This window comes from Trichechus manatus, unplaced genomic scaffold, assembly GCF_000243295.1.
Source record: "Trichechus manatus latirostris isolate Lorelei unplaced genomic scaffold, TriManLat1.0 scaffold00125, whole genome shotgun sequence".
Taxonomy (NCBI): domain Eukaryota; kingdom Metazoa; phylum Chordata; class Mammalia; order Sirenia; family Trichechidae; genus Trichechus; species Trichechus manatus.
In genome coordinates, this window is record NW_004444061.1 from 912,595 (window position 1) to 931,241 (window position 18,647).

At 38.9% G+C, this 18,647-nt stretch overlaps 1 protein-coding gene across 1 annotated transcript in view; it reads left to right on the forward strand.

Annotated features, from left to right (window-relative positions):
• The window catches only part of LIN7A (lin-7 homolog A, crumbs cell polarity complex component), a 153,249-nt gene extending 135,090 nt beyond the window's left edge, over positions 1-18,159 (forward strand). Inside the window, exons 5-6 of the mRNA XM_004384608.3 lie at positions 8,433-8,651; positions 17,834-18,159. Of these exons, the coding sequence (XP_004384665.1) occupies positions 8,433-8,651 (219 nt within the window). The 3' untranslated portion in view covers positions 17,834-18,159. The remainder of the gene's footprint in view (positions 1-8,432; positions 8,652-17,833) is intronic.
• The last annotated feature ends 488 nt before the right edge of the window (positions 18,160-18,647 follow it).

Genomic DNA, 18,647 nt, shown 5'->3' on the forward strand with positions numbered 1-18,647 from the left:
CACACAGTACCAGGAATCATGGCCTAGCCAAATTGATACACACATTTTTTGGGGGACATAATTCAAACCATGACAGCAGGCAAGTGCTTAACTGTTGTGCCACCAAGCCTCCTACATACAGCAAGATTATCAGAGAGGAAACAGTTCAGCAAAAAACTAACATTTGTTGCACCCTTTTAAAGTGCTAGACACTCTTGCAAGTGCTTTGTGTGTGTTCACTCTAATCCTGTAAAGAAATTAAGACACCCATTTTACAGATGAGGAGATTGAGGCTCTAAGATATTAAACAGTTTACCTTATCACACAGCTGGTAAGTGGAGAAGTTCAAATTCAAATCCAGGCAGTACTGACTCTTCAGCCTAAATAAAAATACACACACACATATAATTTTTTTTCATGATATATTTGCAGAATAAGCACATAATTGATGCTGGGCACAGAGATAGAAAAATAAGACTCATATTTCCCTTGAACAGTCTAGTAGAGGCAGAATGTTTGTAGGATGATAAATTGCTGTGTACTGAGATAGATATTAGCACTTAGGCAACGACATCGGAGGCATTACTGTATTGTTTCCAAGGGATAACTGATACTTTTTGATATCACTTTTCTTAAGCAAAAGAGAATTCATTTAGAACAGAAAAACTGATGTGTTTGAGAAAAGGAAAGGATCAAAGAATCATGTTGTTTTTTCAGACTGTATCCTGTAGCTTGTTCAGAGATCTTCTGTTCTTAATTAAAGACTCAATGCATTTTTTTAATGGCCAAAAATGCTGACTATAGCTATATATCACACCATTCCACACACAGAATGTCCAGTCAAAAAATAAACATTCCTTGAGAGAAAAGCAGCTAGTGCTATGAGATGCACTTTTGAAAAAGAATAACTTCAAGCAAGTTTCCCATTTCAAGGAGAATGCTAAATTTGTCTCATTAGTCTAAAAATTAGTAAATCAAGAATGATTGTTTATATTAAAAAGTCCAGAAACACTATATTTTGAAAACCACAGTAATACTTGGTAGTAATTTAGTGTTTTTATTTTGGAGATGGGTAATGGTGGGAAAAGGCCCCTAGGCGGCTCAAGTGGTTTACACTTGACTGCTAACATTAAAGCTGGCGGTTTGAACGCACCCAGTGGTACCATGGAAGAAGAGGCTTGGCAATCTGCTTCTGCAAAGATTACAGCCAAGAAAACTCTATGGAGCTGTTCTACTCTGTAACACACAGAGTTACCATGAGTTGGAATCGACTGCACAACAAAGAACATGGTGGGGGGGTGCTTTTAAAATAAAATAATATCAAAATACCTTAACGGACTGAAATCAAAACTGTCATAAGAGCAAAATGATCTATCACTGTCACCTTTGTGGAAAAGGGGTAGGTTTATGTTTGGCTATGTTGTTGTGTGCCATTGAGTCAATTCTGACTCATAGTGACCCTATAGGACAGAGTAGAACTGCCCGTTAGAGTTTCCGTAGGCTGTAAATCTTTACTAAAGCAAATTGTGTAAGCACCCAACTGGTAATCAAAAGGTTGTTGGTGGTTCAAATCCACCAGCTGTTCCACAGAAGAAAGATGTGGCAGACTGCTTCCGTAAACATTACAGCCTTGGAAACCCTATAGGGCAGTTTTACTCTGTGCTATAGTGTCGCTATGAGTCAGAGTCGACTCAGTGGCAGTGGGTTTGGTTTAGTTTTTGGTTTAATCGCCACAGCGATAGACTTGCATAAGGACCTGGGCATGGACCATTTGGCAACTCAGTGTTCATAGTTTAGAAGTTTCTTCCCCAGGACAGGCATCTCTTCCATCTGAAGTCTAGCCAGGTTCAAAATTTAACATGTTTCTCTCTTGCAGGGGAGAGAGAGCATATGTCATGAGCAAAATCATGTATGCAATGCAATCCAAAGTAGTTTACCAAGAAATAGCAGCCATTTTGAAATGTCACCCTGTGTAGAAACAGAAAAACTATTGAAAACGCAGAATATAGCCAGGTTTAAAAATTGATTCACACCCAGTCCCTGGATGTTTGCTAAACGTCCATCAAATTAACTAACTCTTGAGTTTCCTAGAACTTACTATTGCATGAAACTGCTGATGAAACAAGTATGCATCTGGTTATTTACTGAGCTGTTTTTTTCCCAGCTTCCTGAGTGAAAATAAGTTCCTTTACATATTAACATAAAAGATTCACTTCTTATGGTTTTCCATCAGTTTAGTATTTTATTGGCTTACATTTATGAACATTGGACATGGTACTAAAACTATTTTTATTCTCCTTCCCATATTGATTTCAACGTGTATTTAAAAAAAAAAAAAAGATTGAGCAGCAGAAATATTTTCAGGATGGGAGTGTCTCTTCTTCCTGTTGTTGTTAGGTGCCATTGAGTTGGTTCCGACTCAGAGTGACACTATAGGACAGAGTAGAACTTCACCCATAGGTTTTCCAAGGAGCAGCTGGCAGATTTGAATTGCTGACCCTTTGGTTAGCAGCCAAGCTCTTAACCACTATGCCAGCAGGGTTCCCCTTTCTTCCTAGTGCCTTTTAATTCATTTCAGTGAATGTTCATAGCTACCCTAGGAACAACCGTGGGGTAGATGGAGTTTTCTTTTCTTCTTCAGGACCACACTTTTCTTTGGTCTGACTATTTCCCAGGTGCCTAGTATCCCCTTGCTTTCTTCACTATGCCTCACTTTCTTAATAGAATTCAACTCTAAGCAGATGTCTTGTTAGGAAGACTTGTTAAATTAATTCATGATAATGGCTTTCTCAAATTGGGCAGTAGGTAAAACAAAACTCTTAAAGCAAGGAAATGAAACCTAAAAATACAGTATTTCAGATTTTAAACGGAGGAGAGGGTTTACTTTATAATTGGGAGTCTTCCTAGGTCTTTTCAAATCACGTAAGCACCACATTCAGTTAGTATATGGAAAACTGATGCAGCAAACTTTCAGTGATTGCTCAAACAGAGCTAATTACTATAAAGGACAATTCCTGAATCAGGGAGGGCTTATACAGACAGCTTTGATCAAAATAACTGCTTACAAATAACCTATTGTATTTCAAAACATGTTTTTAAAATTTAGCTAGAAATAAGGCGTGTTGTTGTTGTTCTTGTGTGCTGTCGAGTCGATGCCGACTCATAGCAACCCTCTATGGCACAGTGCAACTGCCCCGTAAGGTTTCCTAGGCTGTAATCTTTAAGAGAGCAGATCTCCAGGTCTGTTCTCCTGCAGAGCGGCTGGTGCATTTAAATTGCCAATCTTTCGATTAGCAACCAAGCCTTAATCCTTGTACCACCAGGGCTCCTAGCAATAAGACATACTTTAGTTAAAATGAGAAACAGATTACAGAAAAAAGCAGGAATTGGAGATAAACCTTCAGCGCTCCAGGAATACCTCCTAACAAATATTTGCACATCAACAGGTATATCCTGAGTGGACGTTTTAGCCTCATTTTGGGGAATGGGAAGAAATCACCATGGGAAGGTGGTCTTCTTTTCTGTTCTTACATTAACAAGGGAAAGGAGAAGGAGAGTAAGCTTCCTTTTATTCTCATCAGAAATTATACAGAGGGACTAAAAACACTTGCAGAGATCAACAATGGGTTGACATAAATGTATACGCAAGTATTCCTAAATTAGGCAAAAGCCAGTGGAAAAAGAAGGCTACTCAGGACACTTTTTTTGTTTCGTTCTTTTCTTTCTTTCTTTCTTTTTTTATTGTTGTAGTTAAATGAAGTTTACATTTCAGGTTAGTCTCCCATAGAAAATTTTATACACACATTGTTATGTGACCCTAATTGCTCACCCCATTCTGCGACAGCACTCTCCTCCTTTCCACCCCTGATTCCGCATGTCCATTCAACCAGCTCCTAACCCTCTCTGCCTTCCCATCTCGCCTCTGGACAGAAGCTGCCCGTTTGGGCTCTTGTATCTACTTGACTAAGAGGCACTGTCTTCACGAGTATCACTTTATGTCCCACAGGGCAGTCAAATCCCTATTTGAAGAGTTGGCCTCGGAAATTGTTTTAGTTCTGGGCTGATAGAGAGTCCAGGGGCCATGCTTTTCGGGGTTTCGCCAGTCTCAGTCAGACCATTAAGTCTGGTCTTCTCACTAGAATTTGAGGTCTGCACCCCATCTTTCTGCTGCTCCATCAGGGACTCTCTGTTGTGTTCCCTGTTAGGGTGGTCATTGGTGGTAGCCAGGCACCATCTAGTTCTTCTGGTCTCAGGCTGATGAAATCTCTGGTTTATGTGGCCCTTTCTGTCTCTTGGGCTGTTACTTCCCTTGTGTCTTTGGTGTTCTTCATTCTCCTTTACTCCAGGAGGTTGGGACCAACTGATACACCTTAGATGGCCGCTTGCAAGCTTTTAAGACCCCAGACACCACTCACCAAAGTAGGATGCAGAACGTTTTCTTAATAAGCTTTGTTATGTCAGGACATTTCTTAAGACAAAAGTTAAGATACGTTTCTGAAACAATTTTAAAAAATTAAGGAGTGTTAGAAATAATAAATTATTAAAACATGCTTACGTTACTTCAAATCTCTCCAGAAAATTAACCTCTTAGTTTCTGTTATATGGTCAAACACAGGTAGTCCCTGACTTACAACGGGGTTCTGTTCTGATGACTCCATTTTAAGTCGGTTCTGATGTAAGTCAACTACCTCTTTTTTTTATTTTTATTTTTTATTATTGTTGCTTTTTATTATCACTATTTTTATAAATCCAATCTTTATTTGTCTTTAGGGGTTGGTATGAAAATGATAACGTCAGCAAATTACACACTGCAACATTGTATGTAATACATATTACTAACAATAAGATGTACAAAAAAAAATGACAGTCGTAAGTGCAGTTCGTCATAACTCTAATACATCACAAGTCAGGGACCACCTGTAAGATAATTTGTATTATTTTAATAAAGCATTTTTAGTAGTAGAAAGGGAGAAGTATGAAAATCTGCCCAGATACTACATGATGGTTCTGTGCCCTGCTGGGGAAGATCAAGAGGCAGTCAAATCAGGGCCCAGTTGGCCCTGCTGAGCCCCAGAGAGAATCTAAGTCAGCGTCTATACCAGAAATAAAGCATCAAGGCCAAAATTCTGGACAGAATTCAGGATGGGAGAATAGTTCAAGACTGATTTGAAAACTAGGGAGTCTGCTTTTTATAAATGGCTAACTGTGTGAGGAGCAGCAGAGCTGGAGGTAAAAAAGGGTGTTGTTAGGTGCCATCAAGTCGTTTCTGACTCATAGCAACCCCATGTACAACAGAAGAAAACACTGCCCGGTCAGGCGCCATCCTCACAATCATTGCTGTGCTTGATGAGCCCATTGTTGCAGCCACTGTGTCAGATCATCTCGTTAAGGGTCTTCCCCCCTTTGCTGACCCTCTGCTTTACCAAGCATGATGTCCCTCTCCAGGGTCTGGTCCCTCCTGATAACCTGTCCAAAGTATGTGAGTAACCTTGCCAATTCTGCAGGGCTGAGCATATTTCTTTCAATTGTTCTGCCCAGCTGTAAGAGCCTAATGGTTCTATGTATTTGTACCACAGCCCTCCTGTGGCAACCCTGAATTGCAGGCAGAGTGCCTAAGTGGAGATAGTGGGCCTGTAAAGTTCTGGCCTAGAATTTCCAACCTTGTAAAAAGAAAGCAAATAGAAGAAAAGCTAAAAAAAAAATCTGGAGACTAATCATCTGGCCTAGAAAATGAGTGAACCCTTGTTATTAAAACAAACATGTGAGCTTTAATATAAAAAAAGAAATTAGAGATGGGTATGGATAACCAAGTCACCTAGTTTTGTTTTTTTGTTTTTTTTTTAAGGAAAATTCCATAGATTAACAAAATCACCTTGGGGCAAATTACAAAGAAGTTACAAACACACTGAAAAGAGGGTTTATATTCAGCAAAATTGTCCAAGTTTTCCCATCTTTCATGTTCTCCCAAAGAATTTAGTAGAGTACATCTAGTAGGGTGAATGCTTAATAAATGTCTATTGAATAACCAAGCCAGTAATTGAGTAATTAAAAGAATGAGTTCACCAGTGAAAAAACTTATTTTCCCCAGGCTTCAGCCACAGATAAAAATTCAGTCTGCCCAAAGGCTATTTATAACCACTGGCTCTCTATTTAACCCAGATTTGCTGAAGGAGTGGTCATATAAATTGCCTCCAGGGCTCACCACAGCCGTTTCTTAAAACTTTCGTTCGTATCTGCCTTCTACTCTGACAGTGACTGAAGTGGTGCTCTTCCAGGCCACTGATAACCTCCTCCTCTAAATTCAAGGGTTTTTTTTCTCAGTCCACATTCACCTTTCTGAAGCGTTTGGTAGACTTGAACACAATCTCTTAAATTTCCTAATCTTTATAATAGTAGTAATTATGAATCTTATGATGTAATTAATGTGTGCTTGAAATATAACTTTTTTTTTTTTTTCTGTAACTCAATTTAATATACATTTGAGTCTCCCTTCTGCTAAGGTTGTAAAAATGTCATCTCATTCAGTTTGGGATTTCTTCCCTTTTTTCCAGGTGTTGTGTCTGTTTCTGGGTTACATACAAAGTCTCAAAGCATTGCAGGAATTGGGGAGATCTTGGTCCTTGGCCATCCAGTGCGCCCACTGGTTTCCACTGAGAGGTAGATGACTCTGTCTTGCCTTAAGCGTAGTCCACGAAGATCACTGTTTATTTTCCTTTGCTCATGTGCCTAAGACTGCTTCAGATCCTGTTAACCTTCTCTGCCACTACAGAGCCATTCTTAGGTGTACTAGCAGTCTTTAAGCCTATCTCAGTCCCTATCTCATCACACAGCCATTTCTTCTCTAGAGTTTTCCTGCCTTGCCAGGGCTTTACCTAGGAAGCAAGGCAAGAAGGTCTTTGCATTTCAGTCTTATAAATTAGGGGTCATGTCATCTGCCTTGAGGATCAGCTGACTGGGGCAGGGAGCAGGGTCTTCTTTTCTAGGGTCCTATGGTATCAGTTTACAACTTTTGATCCTCCCTGATCCCAACCTAGAGAATCTTTAGAGGATCTAGGAAAAGAATCAACTTTGTGTTTACTCCTAGTAAATACAATTTGCCCAGTTATTGTCTGCACCATAATGCTCAAAGCCTATTTTGAAACTCAAAAGCCAAGAATTGATTTATTTTTTTGCTGTCTGTTTTATCTACTTTATTAGGTATGTGTGCATATCTGATTATGTCCTTAGGAAATTTCTTTGAAAGCAAAATTACTGAATTATAAAGGGTTTACTCAATGCATAGCAATAGTGCCCTCTAGAAAAATTATACTAGTTTTTATGTATTGTTATAATTGTTCTATTTTATTATTGGTTATTGTTGTTAATTTCTTACAGTGCCTAATTTATAAATTAAACTTTATCATAGGCATGTATGTATAGGACAAATCATAGTATATATAGTGTTCGGTACTATCAGTTGTTTCAGGCATCCACGGAGGTCTTGGAACGTATCCCGCATGGATAAGGGAGGACTACTGTATATATTTTTTGGTGTTTAAGGCCCCTAAATATGAAGTCTAAGATAAATCTGCCTCATACCGTATTTGGCTTTGAAACTGTTAAGTGTTTTGCAAAAAACTAATGTTATTTGGAGATACTTGCAGGAGATACATGACAAGATAAAAGATATGGTTTTCAAATCAACTGATTTATGTTCAAGTCAAAATAATTAATTTTTGAAAATTTTGCTAGTGATATTATCAGGCATATGGCTAGGTTGGTTATCAAAGTTCTTACTTAATACAGTTGTCAGATAAATTACAGTTAACTCTGCATTTCAGATTAACAAAGGATAGATTTTTTTTTTTTTAAGTATAAGTAAGTCCCAAGTATCATATGGGACATGCATATACTAAAAGTTATTCATTGTTTATTCGAAATTCAGATTTAACTGAGCATCCTGTATGTTTATTTGCTAGGTCTATCCATCATGATACTTAGGGTATTCCATTCATGTGTTTAAAACACCCAGACTACAATGAAGTTAAATTTCTGTGATTGGTTAGAAATCTTTTAGAGGTGCTGCTTTCTGGCAGTCCAGAAAAGTCCTCAAGGATTGGTTTCCAAGGGAAAAGGGTAGTTGGCCTTTTGATCATTCCACAGCTACTTACTCCTCCACTGTCTGAAGTCAGAAACAAGAAAGAGTCACGAACTTCAAGTTAAATCAAGTAGTTGGGGATAAAGATAAGACTTGGAAAATTCACAAAATAAAGATTCAGGTTTGAGTAACTTTGCAAAGTGCCTCTCAAAAAATATAAGCGTGCGTACCGTCGAGTTCCATTTGTCATGCTTTCTTGAAATTTCAACCTTTGGGATTTTAATCTGGTACTATTTTCAGATTTGTCTCTTAGGGAAAAGAACAGTGAAGGGCTCCTCTTCAAGAGATGTCTTTCATGTCATTGATTGTCTTTCAGAGTGTGGAAGGAGAACACCATGAGAAGGCTGTGGAACTACTCAAGGCTGCTAGGGACAGCGTCAAACTGGTGGTCCGATATACTCCGAAAGTCCTGGAAGAAATGGAAGCTCGATTTGAAAAGCTACGGACAGCCCGGCGCCGGCAGCAGCAGCAATTGCTAATTCAGCAGCAGCAACAGCAGCAGCAGCAACAAACACAGCAAAATCACATGTCATAGGTGAGAAGTGCCTTATTCTACAAGGAAATGGTTTTTCTTTATATAGTTTCTTAGACAGCTGAAAGAGAATCACTGAATTTAATAATCCAAACAAAACCAATCAAACACACAAACACACACAGAAAAACCAATTATCTCAGAGCACCTGGTGGATTCGAACTGCCAACTTTTTGGTTAGTAGCCGTTGCTCTTAACCACTGCGCCATCAGGGCTCCGTAAACAAAATAGTTGCTTATTTTATGTCATTTAGTCATATTTTCCCCAAATATAAGATATTTTGGAAGACAATAGACTTTGGAAGGGTAGGTACAGACTATATGATAGCTTTATACAAATTACAAATAAAACAGCCTCTGTACAGACCCAGATCCTCAGGTACATTACTAGGTGAGAAGAGTGTGTGCTGGATTCCATCCCCCACTCACCTCCTTGGTCCGTTGCCTTTGCAGAATGTACAAATGGCAAAACTGAATATCACCTCTAAACCAAAAAAAACTAAACCCATTGCCATCGAGTTGATTCAGACTCACAGCAACCCTATAAAACAGAGTAGCACTGCCCCCATAAGGTTTATTTTCTCATAGTTTAGGAGGCTAGAAGTCCAACCAAATTCAGGATGCTAGCTCTGGGGAAGGCTTTCTCTCTCTGTTGGCTCTGGAGGAAGGTCCTTGTCTGTTTTGAGCCTTTGCTCCTGGGCGATCTTCATGTGGCTTGGCATCTTGTCTTTCCTCATCTCAGCTTAAAATAGATTGACTCAATATACACTCTACACTAATCCTGCCTTATTAACAGAGACAACCCATTCCCAACTGGGATCATAACCACAGGTATAGAGGTCAGGATTTATAACATATTTTGGGGGTACGTAATTCAATCCATAATAGATGTCTTTATCTGAAATCACATACCATTGGAAAAAGCACATTTATTTCACAATATGTATCATTCAGTACTGCTGTGTGTCAGGCAGTGTTCAATGGGCTACAGAAACAGCATAAACAAAGTAAAGTCCTTGCTTTCATGGTGCTTACATTCTGGTTGAAGGAGATAGTTAATAAGCAAACCAAGAAGTAAATAAAAATACCTAATTGGAATCAGCGCTTTGCCGAGTTAAAATAGTGTTTTGATAGAGTGGCTAGGTGACTGCTTTAGATTGGGTGATCTGGTAAGATCTCAAGAACCCATTGCCCTCGAGTTGATTCTGACTCATAGTGTAGAACTGTCTCACAGGGTTTCCAAGGAGCAGCTGGTGGATTTGAACTGCCACCCTTTTGGTTAGCAGCTGGGCTCTTAGCCACTGCTCCACACCTTTAGAAGGAGATATTAAGCTGAGACTGAATGACAAAGAGGAGCCAGCCTTGTGGTGAGCCAAGAAAAACATAAGACGAGGAGGAAACAGTAGCCCTAAGGGAGGCATGAGCTATGTGATGTTTGAGAAAGAGAAAAAAAAAGTCCAGGTAGTTAGGGAACAGTGATTGAGAATGACCCAAAATGCAAACCCACTGCCGTAGAGTTGATTCCAACTCATAGTGACCCTGTAGGACAGGGTAGAACTGCCCCATAGGGTTTCCAGCACTGTAAATCTTTTCGGAAACAGACTGCCACATCCTTCTCCCACAGAGTGACTGGTGGGTTCGAACCTTTCAGTTAGCAGCTAAGTGCTTTAACCACTGTGCCACCAGGGGTCTTTTTGAGGACAGTAGTGTATTATAAGGTGAATGAGATAGGTGGGGGCTAGTCACAGAGAGCTTTGTAAGCCACTGAGGAAAGTGAGATTTTGTTGCAATAGAAGCCCAGGTTTTTAAAGACATGATCTGATTTGTATTTTAAAAAGAGTGCTGTGGTTGGTATGGAGGGAATGGATTATCACACTGTAAAAGCGGAAGCAGAGAACAATTATGAGGCTATTATATAGTCATTCAGGCAAGGGATGATGGTGCCTTGGACTAGGATTCTGTACTTAAGATGGAGTGATAGGAATGGATGGATATGGACGAGCCATTTTGTCCATAACTTTCTCCTCTGTTATCCATGCCAAATATAAAGGTCATATACTTTACAGAATTCATTCAGAGGTCTTTTTGGTAATAATGTCATTGTTGTTGTTAGGTGCTGTTGAGTCAGTTCCGACTCATAGTGACCCTGTGTACAACAGAACGAAACACTGCCCAGTCCTGTGCCATCCTCATAATCATTGTTATGCTTGAGCCCATTGTTGCAGCTGCTGTGTCATTTGGTAATAATAACAATCCATTATTCTTCAGTCAAACATTGACACTCTTTCCACTAACTAGTTCTTTTTTTCTTCCATCCTCAATAATACAGACTTCTACCAATTTTCCTGATTGGTTTACCACACTGACCCATAGTAAAATTGTTCAGAAGTGTTTTAAAAGAAATGTTGCCACTGAGACTTCTGAAATCTTAGTAAAAGCTTTCAATATTATGCTTATTTAATCATCTTTGGAGGTATAGAATGTGGCCTTAAATATTCGCTGGGCCATGTACTTAATTCATTTCTCTAGTCCATCAATCTTCATTAAATCATCTCACAGTTTCCTATTGTCTCATACCAAAGACCAACTTTTTTTTCTTTTTTTTTTAATTATTGTAAAAAAATAAAGAACACAACATTTGCCAATTCAAGATTTTTCAATGGTACATTCCAAAAAAATCAATTACATCAGTCATATTGTGCACCCATCACCAATTTCCATGGCCAAATTCCTTAGACACCACATCCTCTTGTCCCTGATATCCCTAGTTAAACTCTAATCTCTATATATTTGCCTATTCTAGGTATTTCATATTAGTGAAATCATACAATATGTCTCCTTTTGTGATTGACTAATTTTATTCAGCATAATGTTTTCAAGGTTCATCCATGTTGTGGCATGTAATTAAAGACATTTAAAAACTATGTTTTTATTCCTTGCACGGGATATGGTAGAGCTCTATTTAAGTAAACGTGAAATTTATATTTATGCCTTCCGGGATAGCACTTGTAATACATACAATCACAGCCCCTTGAGATGAAGTAGTGCCCATTTCAAGTGCAAGTAAAATACAACCAAGTCATGTCATCCATGGATTTTATGGTGAATTCAGTCAAAGAGGCCTACATTATCTCTTGTTCAGCTTTTAATTAATCAGATTTTTGAGGATTAAATGAGATTTGTTACACTTGCTAACTCATACTAAGATTCCTTCTGGGAAGAGATTTGAAGCTAATTTGACCTATTTGCTTGGAACAAATCTCTAATTTTTCCTTCTTTTTTTTTCTCTTAAGTTTGACCAGGCTACCAAAACCAGGTAGAGCGAAATACTTGTCAGATATGGTTTTGTTGTGTATCAGATGAAATATAGTTTCTGTTTTCTAACTTTGAAATAATTATATTTTTCTGAGATAGGTAAGTTATCGAGTAGCTAGCGATGTGGAAATGGTAGATAACAAATGGAAAATAGGTTACATACAAGTAGGATATGGAGAAGTTGCCTCTTGAGCCTAATTTTAATTTTAAACTCTACAGAATTAAAACTATATTATACTTCCCCCAACCTCTATAACACAAAATTTGATAATCAAGAAGAATAACTTATATTTCTTAAAATGTAAAAGATATGATCACTGTAAAACTATATGATAAAAATATAAACAGAATACAATTTTTTCTTCATGCTATACTTAGCTTTTTTGAGAAAGGATGTTATATTTATTTAGTTTTAAGTATCTAAGTTTTAAAATGTGAATTCAGTGACATCCATATTTCATCTGTTGTTGTTGTTAGTTGCCAGCAAGTTGATTCTGACTTGTGGTGACCCTAGATTCCCAAAAAATAAAAGGAAGAAGGAAGAAAAACTTTTCTTGAAAAATCAGTATTCTGAGGAAGTCATGACCAAAATCTTTAGCTTCCCTGACCTCTTATTGCTAGATCTAGGATGGAGGATTCATTTCATTCAAAACCAATGCTAGATTCTAACAGATTTGCAGAGTAGCTGGAGTTTGCCAGTGGCCTCACCGACTTCCTTTTCCTCCTTCTCGAGGTCCCCATTTCCTTTATTTTGTCCACTGCTGACTATACCTTCCATTAAGACTGACGCAGCCACAGTCATGATGATCTGATCCAGGGAATCACTACCAGAACTGCCATCCCAGTCAATGAGACGACCAGGTCCTGAAGGATGATTCTGATAAAGCGAATCCAAGGAACCCAGTGTTACCGAGCAAAAACTGGACCAGAAGTAGTAAACACAATGCTGGCTAACATTTATTCAGCAATCAGTATGTGACGAAAATTCTTCTAAGAACTTCATATACTAAATTACTTAAGCTTCACAGTAACCCTATGAGGACTGGATACTATTTTTAATCTCATTTTGAATTAAGAAACTGAGGCGTAAGGATCTATACAACATTTTACAGCTAGTAAGTGGTGCCTGGTGGTACAGCAGTTAAGAGCTGTGGCTGCTGACCAAAAGGTCGGCAGTTCTAATCCACCAGCTGCTCCTTAGAAGCCCTAGGGGGCAGTTCTACTCTGTCCGTAGGGTCGCTATGAGTCGGAATCGACTGGACGGCAACGGGTTTGGGTTTGAGTTAAATGAAAAGGCCAGGATTCAAACCCTGGAAGGTGAGTTTCAAAACCTCATGCTTTTAGCCATTCTACCACACTGTCCCTTTGTTCAATGGAACCTACTTTTTCATAGCCTTACCCTATACCTTATACACACTCATGTGAGTTTTCTGGGAAGTCAGTTCTGGCCACTGATATCTTTATCTGGGTCTCACCCTGCCTAGAGTTAGCGTTACCCAACTCACCTCCAAAAACAGAACTCTATATTTCAAAGAACCTCATCAACATTGCTATAAACTATGTTAGCAAGGTAATTAGATCAATAAAACCACTAATATGAAAAAGAGGCTTTTATTTCCATAAAAATTATCTATAAACTATTGAATTGAGGAAAATAATAAGAACATTTGGTGCAGGTGATTCTTCTTAATGGGTCTTTCATTGACCCATGTTTTGGCTGTCCAGTGCTCTCACAGCTGCTGGTATGTATTTCAGGCCTATTACCCCTCTGGATAGATAAAGAGACCCAAATTCTTAACAAAGCTTATCTGTTCTGAGTCCCATTCTCTCAGCAGTCATGTTCTCTGTTTTCCAAGGGAACATATAGCTATAAGATTGATTAATTCATTAGGAACTCAATCTTTGGAGCTCTGCTTAATGGCTAGGTGACCTTAAGCAAGTTATTCAATCAAAGTTTTAGTAAAATGGTCTGTAAAAAAAACAAACCTGTTACCATCGAGTCAATTCTGACTCCTAGCGACCCGATAGGACAGAGCAGAACTGCCCCACAGGGTTTCCAAGGAGCAGCTGGTGGATTTGAACTGCCAATCTTTTCATTAGCAGCTGAACGCTTAACCACTGTACCACCAGGGCTCCTAGTGGCATTAAATAAGAAAAAGTATGTAAAACCTTTAACCAAAGGTATGGCAATTAGCACTGAGTAAATTCTAGCTAGCTAGCTAGCAGTAGTAGTAGTAGTGGTAGTATAGTAGTTAAAAGGTTAATGCTTTTATATTATATCTTGCTAGGTGATGCTGAAGAAACACAGTAGCCTACTCTGTAGGTCTCAGGGGTTCTGCAGAGGTGCCTTAGGCAGAGCTTTAGGTCTGGCAATGGGAGAGGTTTAGCACAGAGTAGAGATTACTAGGCCCCTCACTTTCACATCAACCAGAGCAATTTTGTTCAAAATCTGTTTTGTACGTTGTACTCTGCATTCAGTAAAAGGAAAATATCAGTAGCATTAAAAACATATTGAAGACCACGGTTCTCTCTGAAAGAAATGGCTCTGTAACAGTAGAAACAAAAAACAATTGTCTGGTAATCGACTCTGACTTACGGCGCACCGTATGGGTCAGAGCAGAACTGTGTTCCACAGGGTTTTCGATGGCTGATTTTTCAGAAGTAGATTGACAGGCCTTTCTTTTGAGGCACCTTCTGGTGGACTCACACTTCCAGCCTTTCGGTCAGCAGCCAAGCATATTAACCATTTGTTGGGGGATGCCTTAGTCATCTAGTGCTGCTATAGCAGAAATTCTGCAAGTGCATGGATTTCACAAAGAGAAATTTATTCTCTCACAGTCTGCTGTTGTTAGGTGTCACAGAGTCGGTTCCAACTCATAGCAACCCTGTGTACAACAGAATGAAACATTGCCTGGTCCTGCATCATCCCCCTATTGTTACGCTTGAGCCCATTGTTGCAGTCACTGTGTCTATTCATCTCATTGAAGGTCTTCCTCTTTTTGGCTGACCCTCTACTTTACCAAGCATGATGTCCTTCTCCAGGGATTGATCCTTCCTCATAATATATCCAAAGTATGTGAGAAGTAGTCTCACCATCCTTACTGCTAAGAGCATTCTGGCTGTACTTCTTCCAAGACAGATTTGTTCATTCTTTTGGCAGTCCATGGCATATTTAATATTTTTTGCCAAAACCACAATTCAAAGGCATCAATTCTTACTTGGTCTTCCTTATTTATTGTCCAGCTTTCCAGTGCGTATGAGGTGATTGAAAACACCATGGCTTGGGTCAGGAACACATTAGTCTTCAAGGTGATAACTGTGCCTTTTAACACTTTAAAGAGGTCTTCTGCAGCAGATTTGCCCAACGCAATGCATCATTTGATTTCATGACTGCTGCTTCCATCGGTGTTGATTGTGGATCCAAGTAAAATGAAATCTTAGACAACTTAATATGATGTTACTTATTGGTCCAGCTGTGAGGATTTTTGTTTTCTTTATGTTAAGGTGTAATCCATACAGAAGGCTGTGGTCTTTCATCTTCATCAGTAGGTGCTTCAAGTCCTCTTCACTTTTAGCAAGCAAATTTATGTCATCTGCATATTGCAGGTTGTTAGCCATCCACCAATCCTGATGCCACGTTCTTCTTCATATAGTGCAGCTTCTCAGATTATTTGCTCAGCATACAGATTGAATAAGTGTGGCAAAAGGATACAACCCTGATGCACAACTTTCCTGACTTTAAACAATGCAATACCCCTTGTTCTGTTCAAACAACTGCCTCTTGGTCTATGTACAGGTTCCTCATGAGCACAATTAAGTATTCTGGAATTCCCATTCTTTGCAGTGTTGTCCATAATTTGTTATGATCTGCACAGTCAAATGCCTTTGCATAGTCAGTAAAACACAGGCAAACATCTTTCTGGCATTCTCTGCTTTCAGCCAGGATCCATCTGACATCAGCAATGATATCGCTGGTTCTATGTCCTCTTCTGAATCCAGCATGAATTTCTGGCAGTTCCCTGTCAAAGTACTGCCGCAAACACTTTTGAATGATCTTCAGCTAAATTTTACTTGTGTTATATTAATGATATCATTAATGATAGCATTTGGTTGGAGCACTCTTCTTGGGAATAAGCAGAAATATGGATCTTTTCCAGTCAGTTGGCCAGGTAGCTGGTCTTCCAAATTTCTTGGCATAGACGAATGAGTACTTCCAGCACTGCATCCATTTGTTGAAACATCTCAGTTGATATTCCAACAATTCCTGGAGCCTTGTTTCTCACCAATGCCTTCAGTGCAGCTTGGACTTCTTCCTTCAGTACCATCGGTTCCTGATCATACTCTGTCTCCTGAAATGGTTGAACGTTGACCAATTATTTTTGGTATAGTGACTCCGTATATTCTTTCCATCTTCTTTTGATGCTTCCTGCATTGTTTAATAGTTTCCCCATAGAATCCTTCAATATTGCAACTCAAGGCTGAATTTTTTCTTCAGTTCTTTCAGCTTGAGAAATGCTGAGCCTGTTCTTCCCTTTTGGTTTTCTAACTCCCATTCTTTGTACATGTCATTATAATACTTTACTTTGTCTTCTCAAGCAGCCCTTTGAAATCTTCTGTTCAGCTCTTTTACTTCATCATTTCTTCCGTTTGCTTTAGCGACTCAACATTCAAGAGCAAGTTTCAGAGTCTCTTCTGACATCCGTTTTGGTCTTTTCTTTCTTTCCTTTCTTCTTAACGACCTCTTGCTTTCTTCATGTATGATATCTTTGATGTCCTTCCACAACTCATCTGGTCTTCTGTCATTGGTGTTCAACATGTCAAATCTATTCTTGAGATGGTCTCTAACTTCAAGTGATGTCTTAGTCATCTAGTGCTGCTATAACAGAAATACCACTGGTGGATGGCTTTAACAAAGAAATATTTATTCTCTCACAGTCTAGTAGGCTAGAAGTACAAATTCAGGGCATCAGTTTCAAGGGAAGACTCTCTCTCTGTTGGCTCTGGAGGAAGGTCCTTGTCACCAACCTTCCCCTGGCCAAGGAGCTTCTCAGGCAGAAGGACCACGGGTCCAAAGGACCCACTCTGCTCCTCGTGCTGCTTTCTTGGTGGTATGAAGTCCCCCCTCTCTGCTTGCTCCCCTCTTTTTTTATTTCTTGTAAGGTAAGAGGTGGTGCAGGCCACACCCCAGGGAAACTCCCCTTACATTTAATCAGGGATGTGACCAGAGCAAGGGTGTTACATCCCACCTTAATTCTCCTTAACATAATCTAATCTTGCCTCATTAACCATAGGCAGAGATTAGGATTTACAACACATAGGAAAATCACATCAGATGACAAACTGGTGGACAATCATACAATACAGGGAATGTCAGACTGACGTTGAATGGAACAGAGATAGAATTTCCTCCCTTGTGGGAGGAAAGACAGGCCTAATGTCTGCTTCAGAGAGGAGATGTTAGTGCTTACAGCTCATCAAGGAGAGGCTTTGCAGGCTTGTATCTCAACAAAAGCACTACTAAGCGCCCTAAGGGTCATAATATAAAGGTTATCTGTTATTTGCCTTCCTGAAGAAAAGTATAGTCATCTGGAAATAGGAGTAAGAAATGTTTTATATTTGAAATATTTCCAAAATGATGTTCTTTATTTCATTTTTAGAAATAACCTTGGTTTTTCCATTCTCATTGGATAATTTTTTCCTTTGCAAACAGCAAATGATTTTTTTATATGTGTAAAATCGTGCACGAATGATAGTGCTCACAATAATCCTTGCTGTTCTCACATAGCACATGCTTTTGATATTTTTAGCATATTGTAGTTGACAAATGAATATTAATGACTGATTTCTCTTTACCTTTTTTCCCCCTTTCAGGTCCTTGAGGGAAAGCTACCTGATCAAACATCTGATAGTCACAAATTTGAAACCCTGCATCAGAATCCCAGCTCATAGTAAAAGGAAAAGACAACACCACTAATTATACCTGTCAAGAAGCTGTGAACATGTGGTGTATAAATTCTTATACCAAGGCAACTCGACACCTTCATTCTCTGGGCCTGAACTCCCGTTGCTCACGTGCTCTTTACACACACAGGCCTTCCACTCACTGCAGTGGGAATTCTCAGTGTGTAAGGGAGAGGTTTTCCAGTCTGCAGACTGAAAGGGTATAAAAAGAATAAAGTCCATGACTTTTGAATAAATCGCTACGGCCAGGATTAAGTGAATCTTTGGTCTATAGCTTTTCCAGAGATTAACAAACCCCTGTTAGGCTATAGTTCAAACTGCATCAGTTCAAGGTTGTTGCCACTTAAAAGAAACCTGCACGTTCCCCTCACCCTGATCTGTTCCACGTCCATATTGCTGCGTTGTTTGAATTGGAATTCCAATTTTAGTTACAAATTCAACCTTTAGCCCCCTCTTGAAAATGGCAAGTTATCATACTATATCTATACTCTATTCAGGTTCTAAAAGCAATTGGCTTTTTATTTTGGTGTTTCCTCAGATTTTATTATGTATTAATAGAGTAGGGCAATTTTAGCTCAACTTTGAGTTTGTTAGAAACTAGGATAAAGAACTCTAGTACTGTATTTTTTATTTAAGGATTGCTTGTATCTATTAATTCTAACAGAATATCATATATATTTATTCCACACAATATATATTATCAAAGAGTATTTGTTACAAATTT